This window comes from Gnatocerus cornutus, chromosome 9, assembly GCF_029298725.1.
Source record: "Gnatocerus cornutus isolate USDA-ARS CGAHR chromosome 9, icGnaCorn1.1, whole genome shotgun sequence".
Classification (NCBI taxonomy): domain Eukaryota; kingdom Metazoa; phylum Arthropoda; class Insecta; order Coleoptera; family Tenebrionidae; genus Gnatocerus; species Gnatocerus cornutus.
This window is the reverse complement of record NC_142241.1, coordinates 3,744,375-3,756,021: the sequence shown is the minus strand read 5'-3', so window position 1 is coordinate 3,756,021 and position 11,647 is coordinate 3,744,375. Positions and strand designations below refer to the sequence as shown.

Here is an 11,647-nt window from a genome sequence, read left to right as displayed (position 1 = left end):
GACCTCGCTTCCCAGTTTCTGATTGTACTTTAACTCTTCAATTGCTTTTTCTGCTGTCTAGAAAAAAAACATTACTATGTACTTACACAAAACTCCTTAAAAAATATTTAAAAATAGTATATTATAATACAAATTTATAAGCAAGCCTTTAAAACACGCACGACGGGTTTAAGAGCACGACGCGTCATAAAACGTCATAAAAGAGACACATTATCTAGGTCGATTGTCAGGGTATAAGTTTCACTTATACCAGAGCTCATTACTATCGATCCACTCATTAAAAAGTTAAGTTGGCAGCAGCCCCTAGCGATTTTTATCAATAATAGTTGGCAGCAATAGCGTTTGACCTTGATCCAACTGTGGCATGCGTAGAAGCTAATCGTCTTGCGCAAGATTGCCAGAACTTGTTAAATCTCTATTGAAATCTTTCTTTTGCAGCAAATTGTTAATTAAATATTGATTAATGCACTCAACTTTGACAACGTTTTAACCTTAAAAATCGCTACATTCAACTTTCCCCTAATTTTCTCCCTAAAGAATTGAAAGTCTGATTTACACCTAAGAATTTTTGAAAATTTACACAGGAGAGTGGACTGATAGCAATGAGCCGCACTTTAAATGCTTGGGCTCCACCGTAACCATAGAAATTTTTCCATTGAGCCATGATTTTGCATGAATTTAATGTTTTTAAAGTAAAATAGACTAATTTTCTATCGTTTTCAAAAAAAATCGTATATGCCATTCAGATCAAAAATGACTTTGTGTGCTTCAAGCTTCATTTTTGCTCTTAATGACATAATATACTATTAAAAACAAAAAGCAAAAACTTAAATTGAAGTTTAATAATCTAATTAATCTCGCAACTTATTTTTTCTATTTCGCGTTCATAATAAAGATATTTCGATACGCGTTTGAGCGTATTTCGGTATCGTAATGGACCAATCCCGTGCCAATATTTCCAGGAACTTATATTTTTCTTAGGTTTGCAGCACACAAACCGTCAACCTGCCGTCAACGTTGACAATTTAGATTTTGGTTTTGACAAACCATGATAAATCGATCAATACACTATTATTTCTTGTTGTACTTGGCTTACTTGGAGAAAAACTCTTTGGATGTAAGAGAACCATCATGATCATAATCAACATCTTCGCTCTCTTGGCTCCCTTGCGCTCCGGGAACCTCAAAACGTCACACCTGTCAAACTGACTGAAATTGGATTTGGCTACTTCGAATTTTTTTCCCGAACATTTTGCAAATGCCAACCACCCTAAAATTCCCTAGATTTCGAAATCAAGTTTTTTCGTTTAAAATAAGGCGAAATAGAAAAAATAGCGTATGATACTTGTTCATAATGCATTTTGCCGCACTTACTACTTTATTTATACACTAAAAACGTGCGAGCGACAAAATGTTTATTATGAAACGCGTTTCATAATATACTATTTTGCACGACAGAACAATTTTGCTTAGTTACGGCGCTTGCTGTTGGAACAGTATGTTGGGTTTACTGGTTACCAAGATAAACAGTACAAAATTTACTTACCGTTCTAGGACGGTTCTAGTACTTAGAAGTAAAAATTTAAAAATAGTCATTAAAAAAAAAGAATTTATATTCATTCTCATACCGAAATTTTGACTTTTCAGGAGCTATTGAAGAACAATTAATGTCAATTATTTGTAACATTTTTAGTTTTATAAAAATAATCGAAATTTCTCTATCGTGCAAAAATATTATAAGCATCACAAACGTTAAGGACTATACCGATCTCAGACAATAATTAGAGTCGCTGCGCTTCGCTTAATACTTAATATACAAGGTGTTTATATATATTTCCAGCATCAAAGATGACTCTGGAATTCTTGTCGTGCACTATTTTGCCGCTTTGTTTTCCTAGTGAATATAACTATCTTGAATTTTTTTTATAATGTTACTTACGTCAATGACGTTTCAGTTACGGTTTTGTGTCCAAGCATTTTATTTTCAGGTTTTAAATCACAACTAAAACAGTTTATTTCTCTAAACTTACTTTACTTCATGTTTGAGGTTAACTGCAAATGTCAGTTGAAAAATTGAAAATCACATTTGTAATGAGCGGCAAATTTCTTTAACATTTCATAGCCACTTTTGATGCTAGAAACATTTATAAACACCTTGTACTATAGTGTTTTAAAGACCCCTTTTTGCACGCTTTTGCGTGTTTTAATTTAGGATTCGGAATTTAGGAATCGGGCAAAAATGATTTATTAGGGGCCCGTGTCGCCGAAAAACCCCAAACTACTCACAACAATGCAGATGGTTATTTGCGGTTACCAAGTTTTATAGGTGCAATCTTACCTTAGCTCAGTTGCAAAACTATACACATCATTACGAACCATCTCGCTCATAAGCTCATTACTTTTGCTACTGGCTGTACATAGGTAAATGCCATTAACTTTAAGATCATAATTCGTCAAAGTTTTGAAACGTTAAGACAAATTTGAGAGTTGAAAGGTATTTTAACACACAAGGACCTGTTCGTGGTACAATTCCACACATAAATTCTCTTAAAATTATCGCAAAGCTCCAAAATTTTAGCGAAATATAAGGTACATTTCAAAACAAAAATCGATTAAGTTTAATAGCATTCGAGAAAGGATAAAAAATTACTGACGAGAAATGATCTATGGAGCGTTTATCAGTTGATTCGGAAAGCAAGGCGATTTCAAGATTCTATTGGATATTTGTACAACAGGATAATAACTGGTCGATAATTTATAGAAAATAGTCTAAATTTATTCAATAAATACTGAAAGAAAATTACAAACTACAAAAAATATTGTATAAAGATTGATGCAATATTAAATAAATCCCCCATACCCCCATTTTTCATTAAATCAAACATATAATGTTGAGCAAAACCCAGGGGAGCCAAATTAAATAAAGGATATGGGATTTCTAAAAAATAATTAATATAAAATTTGTACTTTTAGAGCCACAATAATTTTACCTTTTCCTGTAGAAACCATCATTTATAACTCTTTTTCTGAACTGGGCATTTCACAACAATTTAAAATCAACAAATATTATTGAATAACATAACAGGAGTCTGAGGTAGAATTTCCAATTTCGCAATTTGTTTTTAACAAAGAATGCATAATACCTTCTATTCAAGTATCACCATGTATTCAGCATCTTCATCATCATCAGGGCTGACTGTATTAGAGCTGACAACTACATCAGAATCACGGGAAGACGAAGCTTCTTCACTATGTTCCACACTTCCATTTTCTTCAGATGAAGAAGCCTCAAGCTTCTTTTTCTTCGCCTTCAAATCCACTTGAGAGAACGTCCCACGAAACCTCTGGACTATTGCAGGATCCAGTTCATAACGCGGATAATGTAATTGAAGTTGGATGGTTTTTCTAAAGTGTTGCTTTAAAGACTGCCAGGTACGATCGGTGACTTTATCCTCCTCCATCTCTTTCCATAACTGGTCGCCCTTAACCCTATGCATAGCATCCTTTTCAACAATGTAATCTACTATTAACTTTTGTTCAACTGCGGTGAACGGACGGGACATGTTCTACCTCTGTAAAAACAAAATTTTAAATGACTGTTTTGACAGCTGTCAAAAGTGGCACGTGGTCTTGGTAACACGGCAACACCAACCGCATGCGGTAAAATTACCTATAATTGTCAAAAATGAAAAATAGGGAAACTTGAATTTACAAGTCTTGGCCAGCCAAGACAGGATTAATAACTGGTCGATAATTAATAGAAAATAAACCAAATTTATTCATTAAATACTGAAACAAACTAAAAAACCCAACTACTATTGAACAGAGATTGACGCAACATCAAACAAATCGCTCACGCCCTCATTTTCCATTAAATCAAAAGTATAATCCTGATCAAAGCCCAAAGGAGCCAAATTAAATGACGGATGAAAATCTAAAAAAAAATTACAAAATTTGTATTCTAGAGCCACAATAATTTTACCTGTCTCACCATCTATCGTCGGCAACATCACATCGTCTGAAAACTTTTTAAACAAAATTTCGGCCGCTATTAAGTCATTGTTTTCATCGTCTTCAAAGTGTCTCTTTTTGGGACTAGGAAATTCACTTTTTGTTGAACTCTAGAAAAAAGTCAGAAATTAAAACCTCACATGGGAGCCAACTGGATAAAAAATTCGACTTACCACATTTGTTCGTTTCCGCTGAAGCCTCGTTTCCTGGTTCTCCAACATGTTCAAAATGTTCACCACCACCGGATTCCCATGTGATTGGATTTTCAGGAAATTATAATTATTAGCACTCTAAAAGACGACTTTCATTACAACACCAATAAATGGTTAACATACATACTTGATAACAAACTGTGGTAACATCAATGGGAGCATTCAGAACCAGAACAGTGTCATCTTCAACAACTATTTTGGATAAATCGTCGTTATTTACATAAAGGTACCTCCTAGTCTGCATGTCTTCAGTTGTGTTTTTTATACTTTGTTCTATCCACAGTTTATGTTTATCTAAATCTTGTTCTAACTCATCAAGCTTGGAAATTTCTTTTTTGAGATTGGTGACTTTGACGGCAAATTCTTGCGTGTTGCAGCCAGGCATAGCATCTTTATAGGTGTAGGGTCTAAAAAGTAAAACAGTTTGGCATAGACTTAAAAGTTATATCAGGTTGCAATAGTCCACTTCAATAGTTACTTAAGTAACCTGAATCACTATAGCTTAATCTTACTTCCACTGGATGCTATTTTTGCTCTTTTTCTCAATTAGCCCAATCCCTTCAAGCACATTTGTGATGTCGTAAATTCTCCGTTTTTGTCTGACAGCCAATAAATCTGCGGCCTAATTAAACAATCAGTCCTGGAGACAAGCAAACAATGTGTGTTTCTTACCACTTTTAGATCCAATACACCTCCTGTAGATTTTTGCAATAAATTCACGAATTTCGTTGTCAGCAGCCCCAGAGACTTCTCAAAGCGACTTTGTTGATTCTCCCCCATGGTTATAGCAAACTCAGAATTCCTTCCTGTAACAGAATCAGTGAGCAACGAGTTTACGAGTGTTTTTATACAGACCAAGCACATCACAGGTTAGATTTCAAAACGCAAATACACTCTTCGAAAATCGCAAATGACTTCTGCTTTGTTGCGATCACGAATTATGTTTGTTTATGTGCAGTTTACTGCGTTTGCATCTATTTAACGGATACGAGGAGAAATAGAAAACGCATTTGAAAACGAACTGACAACAAAATGGTTGACAAGTAGCGACACCTCACGCCGGCGGCAGATGACGCTGATCTGGGGGAAATCAAAAGTCACTAGAATTTTCAAATTTTCAAAAAAAGTAAAATTTTATCTACGGGCAAATAATTCGCTTATAACATTTTTGCTTTTAGATAAAAAATAAAGGCTATAGTTAGGACCAACACAATCATGAATTTTGCCTGCTCTGATTGGCCAAAATCCGTTTACTTATGACCATAGTCCCAACGGTTTTTTAAAAGGGGCAAAGGAAGTCGTGAAAAGAAATGTCAATATATATTTTGACAATAATTCCAGGCAGTTAGTTTTTGTAAATAACAGAAACTCATGGGCAAAATTTACGCACTAAAGTGTCCATCAGTGTAAATTTTTGGGTGTAAATCAGGCTTTCAATTCTTTAGGGAGAAAATTAGGGGAAAGTTGAATGTAGCGATTTTTGAGGTTAACACGTTGTCAAAGTTGAGTGTATTAATCAATGACTAATTAAAAATGTGTTGCAAAAGAAAGATTTCAATAGAGATTTAACAAGTTTTGGCAATGTTGTGCAAGACGATTAGCTTCTACGCATGTGACAATTGCTCCAAGGTCAAACGCTTTTTCTGCCAACTGTTTTCAATAAAAATTTCTAGGGATTGATTACTGCCAACTTTACTTTTTAATAAGTGGAGCGATTTTAGTAATGAGTATATTTTTTTCTTCACAAATTTTAAAATTTTCGTCATGTAAATCGTTCCTATTGCAAATGTTGCAATAATCCTAATTCAGTGCCGCAAATCGGTTTCCCAGCGGCAAACTTCAAAAGTCGCTAAATTCAATGTTCCTCTTATTTTCTCACTAAAGAATTAAAAGCCTAATTTACACTCATGAATTTTCACGTGTACCGCTCTCAAAATATTAAATTTAGTAATTTTGATTTTTGCATTTGCTTAATTTTGTAAATTCTGCACAAAAACTCCGACATAATCATAATTAATCATTATGATCACTGTCAGGTTTCTAATTATTTAACACATTTTTCATTAATACAAATTTGTTATACTCGTACCTACTTTTTCAGTAAATCGTCTTAAATATACCTCATTTATTTTGAATACCCCATTTCAAGATCATAAATTTGTGAAAACTGTGGAGCTCTACGGCAAATTTTAGAGGATTTATGTATTGAATTAAACACAAACGGGTCTTTGGCTGTTAAAGTATTCGTTTATGTTCTATCCAATGCATAGGTCTTCTTAATTAACCGTCGAGCTTTACCACAATTTTCACAAATTATGACCTTGAAATGTATTCAAAATAAATGAAGAGTAAAGCATAGAACATATTACACAGCTCGCTCGAGTCGCAACATCAACTTTATGAATATCGACCCTCATAACAGGCTCGTATAATAATATACTAAAAATATCATTAACACTTTCCGTAATTAGCGGTACTTGAATGAACGAGATTTTAAATGATCGCAACTGTCAACTGCGTTATAATTAATCAAGAAGCTTGAAGGTAATCATGTGAAACAAAATCGAATCGTTTTCCCCGATCAATTACGTTATCTGCGGATGAATAAAAGCAAATTGATGATGTTAATAAATTATGTTTTCTGAACTTCCTGTACACGACAGTAAATTACGTGCGATTGTAGAACACACCGTATATTTTTATCAAGGACTGCTGTGGAAAACAAAAACGGATTTACGTCATTTTCATTGCACAGTTGGTTTAGGTTGCAAATGTCCACCCAAGGTCCCAAAAATTGAAGTTTTCATCGTGTAATTCGGTCCTATTGCAAATGTTGAAATAGTGGCGTTATGTCAATTGGGGGAATGAGGGGAATTTCACTTCACCAGGACCATCTTTATTTATTTTATTAGCTATTTTAATGTCAAAATTGGCAAATGTCAAATTCTGGGGGACAATAATTCCAACTATAAATCCAAAAAATAACCATCAAAGTGAACATTTGCAATTTAAACCGATTGTGCACAATTTTTACACAGTTAAAGAAATTTGGGTGGATAGAGAAAATAAAGAAAATCGTGGTAATATAAATTCATATTTATTCATTAAATATACTTTAAGAAAAATTTATAAAACATATTCATATTTGTAACAAATTAATATTGCAACTTATATCCTACTAGATCAGCCTATACAAATACCAAGTACACACCATGCACAATAAAAAACAAACTACAATGGAATTCCCATTTGTCGCGATTTAAATAAGAACAAGGGGCAAAATGTATACTTGACAATTTTTTACAACTAAATTCTCTTAAAAGCAACAGAACAATGGCAACATAAAAAATCACTAATCCAAATTTGGAGGCATACATAATGCAACAGAAACGAAACACATCTACTTATAACCTATATTTAGCTACTTCTTTTTCATACTCGAGTATTATAAATTTCTGAAACACCTTAAGTAGATAAATATTAATTCATTCAGAATATATCATTTAATTTGTACGATTCCTATTCATTTAACATTTAATCTTGTACAAGGCTATTTTATCAGTAACAATAAAAAGCCAAAAGTCGTCCAAAAATATATGCAAGCACAGTTTTAAGGCATAATATATGGAACAACACATCTAAAACAGCGCACGTTCACTACGCGAATACATTCATGTTGCTCTAAAATACAGTTTCCTTTATTTGGACGATGCAGCTCGGAGTGATAACCCTACAAAGCGCACGTTTGCCTTTCCGGATTTTATATAATGATATAGAAGAATCGCTAATTTACCGTCATGCACAAGTTGCTTATCGTAATCACAAATTGAAATTACAAAAAGTACCTAAACTAATTTACCGCCATAAATTGTAGAAAATATGTCGTTTGTTTAAAATTGATAGCATTGTCTGATTCCACAGCCAACGCAGCTTATATATTGAATTGCTGCTCTTAATACGTTTCCTGTTTGGCGGCTACTGTTTACACTTTCCACGCCATTTACATTTACCGTAATCAGTGGTACTCAAGTCAAGTATATTAGATCGAAAATAAATGCAAATGCGTTACGCAACTCCAAGCTGCATCATAATTAAAATATCCATTTGAAAGAAAATTAAGTTAACTGGAGATCAATAAAAACAGACTCGTAACTGTTACTGCATTTCTGAACTTCCTGTATAAATAAATTACGTTGCAACGTCATAAAAATGCACTTTACCGTAAGGCAACGTGTAATAATTTTCCCACTTAGTGCAATCAGTGTAAAATGGCACTAAATCGAGTCTTAATTGCACCGAGAAAAGATCACATTACTTACATTATGACACTGAACTTATAGCGTTGTGAGGAGCCCCCATTTGCGTTAAAACTTTGTCTAGCCATTGGAGCGGGCCATGGAGATGCACTTCTATCCAGCAGGGGGTGCTTGTGACGTCCTGGCGGTGGTACTCGGCGCCCCAGCCCTTCACAAAGCTCATTCTTATCGTACACATCTTTGTGAGTTCATAAACGGCCTCGAAGCCGTGATTGACGCATTCTGTAAGGAGTTGCGCAAACTCCGCGTTGTTGAAGATCCTCAAGGAGCACCCAGCGGGAATTTTACAGACTGTGGAAGGGTGGAACCCGTGGTGGTGGTTGCAATTCCGCGACTGGACGAAAATTGCAGAGTCGGAAAGGCACTCTGCATAAACCTCGCCGTTGACGTAATACAAGTGGACGCCTTTCCCAATGTGGCGTCTGGTGTTTTCAATCGTCGAGTTCCTGTTCACGTTGCTCAGCTGCCCTAAACAAAACCTGTCACTGTTATTACTGGGGTTGGTAAAACCGTCGACGATGACGGAAGTTGAGTGGCAATGAAAGACTTCCCCGACGCGGCAGTTGAGTTCGTAGTAAGCGATTGAGGCCCAGTAGGGTTGCTCTTGGTAGGCCACCGGTTGGACGTCGGTTTGGGGGCTCATGTTGTTGTTTGTTGTCTCGTCGGTGGGGCTGTAGGCCGGCGGGGGCGTCTCCGCGAGGTTCGGATTCGACGACACACTCCCCGGACTGGAGACACTCGACACCGGCGACATGGGGCTCAAGTGATTACTATTAAACCCATTCCCTGAGTAGCTAACATTATGGGGCATGTTGGGCTCCACCAACTGTTGGAAAGGTAACAAAGAATGTCCCGGGACGAAATCGCTGTGGCGAGGCACCAACACAGGGGGCAACACTTGGCTCTCCACGCGTTTATAATGGTAAGGATTGATGCAGACTTCTTTTTGTTTGGCGGAGAATGGGAATTTGCAGTGCTCCAGAGGTTTGAGCTCGTGATGGCTTTGTAGGTCTGGCCACCGCCACACGCGGCAGTATATAACGTGAGGCAGCCCCTTCCGGTGGGAAACTTGCAAACGTCCGTCTAAACTACGGGGAATTGTCACGCAGTTGCTTTGAGTGCCGGGGCAGGACAGGGCACGCTCGAGTTCTTCAATAGCCCCCTTGCGTTTTTTTAGTTTTTTCACCAAACTATCAACGGCTTTTTCCGCCCATTTCTCTTCTTCATCGCCTTGTTTCCAGCCGAGGAGCTTCTTCACTGCGGGGCTCGTGAAGGAGAAGAGACTGTTGAAACTCGACAAGGGCCCCCCACTGGACGATTCTCCCTCGTCCGTATCCATGATGGTACTAAAAAAAAAAAAACAAATGTACAAAAAGCGCGAATTTGAGGGTAACATGACTCACAAATTATTAACATGAGTCATATAATATTGATAATCTGCAGCCATATTATGGATAAACGGAAACAAGACCGCGAACTCGAAGCGACAAAGTTCAAGAACTAACAGCTTCTAACTGTTGCGAGTTCTATTTATCTCCATAAATGCAATATGCATTTTTAGTTGCAGATCAACAAAAATAAAGCAGACATGCTTCAGGTTAATGGTGAAGACAAGGCGCGCTAGTGTTTCTAGTTTCGAGCTTCACTTACGTGTTATGTTAAATACCAGCAGATAAAGAAGTTGTTGTAAATTATCTCTATTTAACAACACAAATTTCAAGACGCTGAGGCTCCGACAAATGGAGCTACCGATTTAGTGCACAGCCGTAGCGAAAACCATGATGGCGCCTGCAGCTGGACGCGCGAAAATTGAATTTTTGTGGTCGTGACGCCAATTCAACAGCAAAAATGCGGAATATTTTTCAACATTTAAATAAGGACCGAAGGGTAGTCTGTTGTTGAAATAAAAAATATGGTTTTAAGCAAACAATTTTAAGAAATCTTTTTTGGGTTGGAAGCTATTTAAAGAATCTGAATAAAACAGCATAGAATCGAAAGAATTTGGGAAGAATATATAAATTAGACAGACTAAAGACTTCAATAGAAAGAATTTTATAAAACTGAAAATATAGTGTAATGATCTGTAACCCAATTCCGCCAAAATTCAAATGAACCGCCAAACTCAAGAACCGCGAACTTTAAAATAAATAAAATGGCCAAAAATCGTGATCGTCTGAAACGGCTAGGACCTACGTTGTGTTGTGAAGGCGGATGTTCGTTGATACAAAGCAGTGCATCGTCTTTTGGGAAGAGCGTACCAATACAAAGAAATAAAAATACACCAGACCAAATGTGGTTTAACTTGTTTTATTCAGACTTTAAAAGTTTGAATGGTTTTGATTTAAATTTTACAGCTAATTGTTCAAGAATTACAAGCATTTGAACAGACGAACTGATCATGTTACAAAATTCTTAATAATCTTTAATGTCAAAAGAAGTCACTTTACAAAGAAACGTTTCGGTACAAAAATGCAATAAACAAATTAACGGAAAGTGAATTACATCAAAAGAACTACAAAAATCTCCCATTCGCTCTGTTGTGAGTGTGATCAAACTACAAAAATTATTTAAACAAAATAACAATGAAAAACAACACACAATTTACCAAGTAAACATATACAAACAATTTATCAATAAACATTTATAAAAGATAATTATTTTCAAAGGCGACACACAGAAACAGGACGAGATTATGTTTTCGGAAGACCCGAAGACAATCTTTCCTATTCCGCAAGCATAGTACAGGCGGTGTCTTATCGTGAGTACTAACAAATTATGGCCAGATTAAGAGTAACCAACATCTCACCCGCGGAAGACCCGCTAGTTAGGTGAACCCTGACTACCTCACGAGTCCTACGTAACAAGCTTCCAGCACTGGAGGGTTTTCAGAAGTCAGAATCAAAGTTTAATTTTGAATTGATCACACTCTGAAAAATCTACTAATATTAACGCGAGAGGCTGTTTGTTATGTTGAGTCTTTTGTGACGAAGAAAATCTAGAAAGGAGAATTGGGTTCGGACAAGTACAGAGCAGCTAAGAAAACAAGGGACATACTTAAAATACATAAACATATAAATTTTCGGTTTCAGTTTCAATAAAATACAATGG

The 11,647-nt window shown here is 36.0% G+C and overlaps 3 protein-coding genes across 5 annotated transcripts; all 3 read right to left on the bottom strand.

Moving 5' to 3' along the window:
• Window positions 1-2,753: 2,753 nt before the first annotated feature.
• LOC148167853 (uncharacterized) lies at window positions 2,754-3,699 on the bottom strand. The gene is made up of 2 exons (XM_088046350.1): window positions 2,991-3,699; window positions 2,754-2,938 (listed from the first exon to the last, which is right to left on the bottom strand). Exon 1 carries the CDS (start codon window positions 3,561-3,563, stop codon window positions 3,147-3,149), a length of 417 nt encoding a protein of 138 aa, XP_087902476.1. The 5' UTR covers window positions 3,564-3,699; the 3' UTR covers window positions 2,754-2,938; window positions 2,991-3,146.
• A 54-nt stretch (window positions 3,700-3,753) lies between these two features.
• On the bottom strand, window positions 3,754-5,299 carry E2f2 (E2F transcription factor 2). 3 transcript variants are annotated; one of them, XM_088046348.1, is made up of 7 exons: window positions 5,079-5,299; window positions 4,896-5,029; window positions 4,736-4,845; window positions 4,351-4,630; window positions 4,185-4,301; window positions 3,983-4,121; window positions 3,754-3,934 (listed from the first exon to the last, which is right to left on the bottom strand). In XM_088046348.1, exons 2-7 carry the CDS (start codon window positions 5,001-5,003, stop codon window positions 3,816-3,818), a joined length of 873 nt encoding a protein of 290 aa, XP_087902474.1. In that variant the 5' UTR covers window positions 5,004-5,029; window positions 5,079-5,299; the 3' UTR covers window positions 3,754-3,815. The 3 variants fall into 3 exon arrangements, with proteins under 3 accessions (XP_087902474.1, XP_087902475.1, XP_087902473.1); XM_088046349.1 differs by having other exon boundaries at window positions 3,992-4,121; XM_088046347.1 differs by having other exon boundaries at window positions 3,754-4,121.
• Window positions 5,300-7,304: 2,005 nt separating this feature from the next.
• Mad (mothers against decapentaplegic homolog 1) lies at window positions 7,305-10,344 on the bottom strand. The gene is made up of 2 exons (XM_088045851.1): window positions 10,190-10,344; window positions 7,305-9,885 (listed from the first exon to the last, which is right to left on the bottom strand). Exon 2 carries the CDS (start codon window positions 9,876-9,878, stop codon window positions 8,544-8,546), a length of 1,335 nt encoding a protein of 444 aa, XP_087901977.1. The 5' UTR covers window positions 9,879-9,885; window positions 10,190-10,344; the 3' UTR covers window positions 7,305-8,543.
• Between the last annotated feature and the right edge of the window lie 1,303 nt (window positions 10,345-11,647).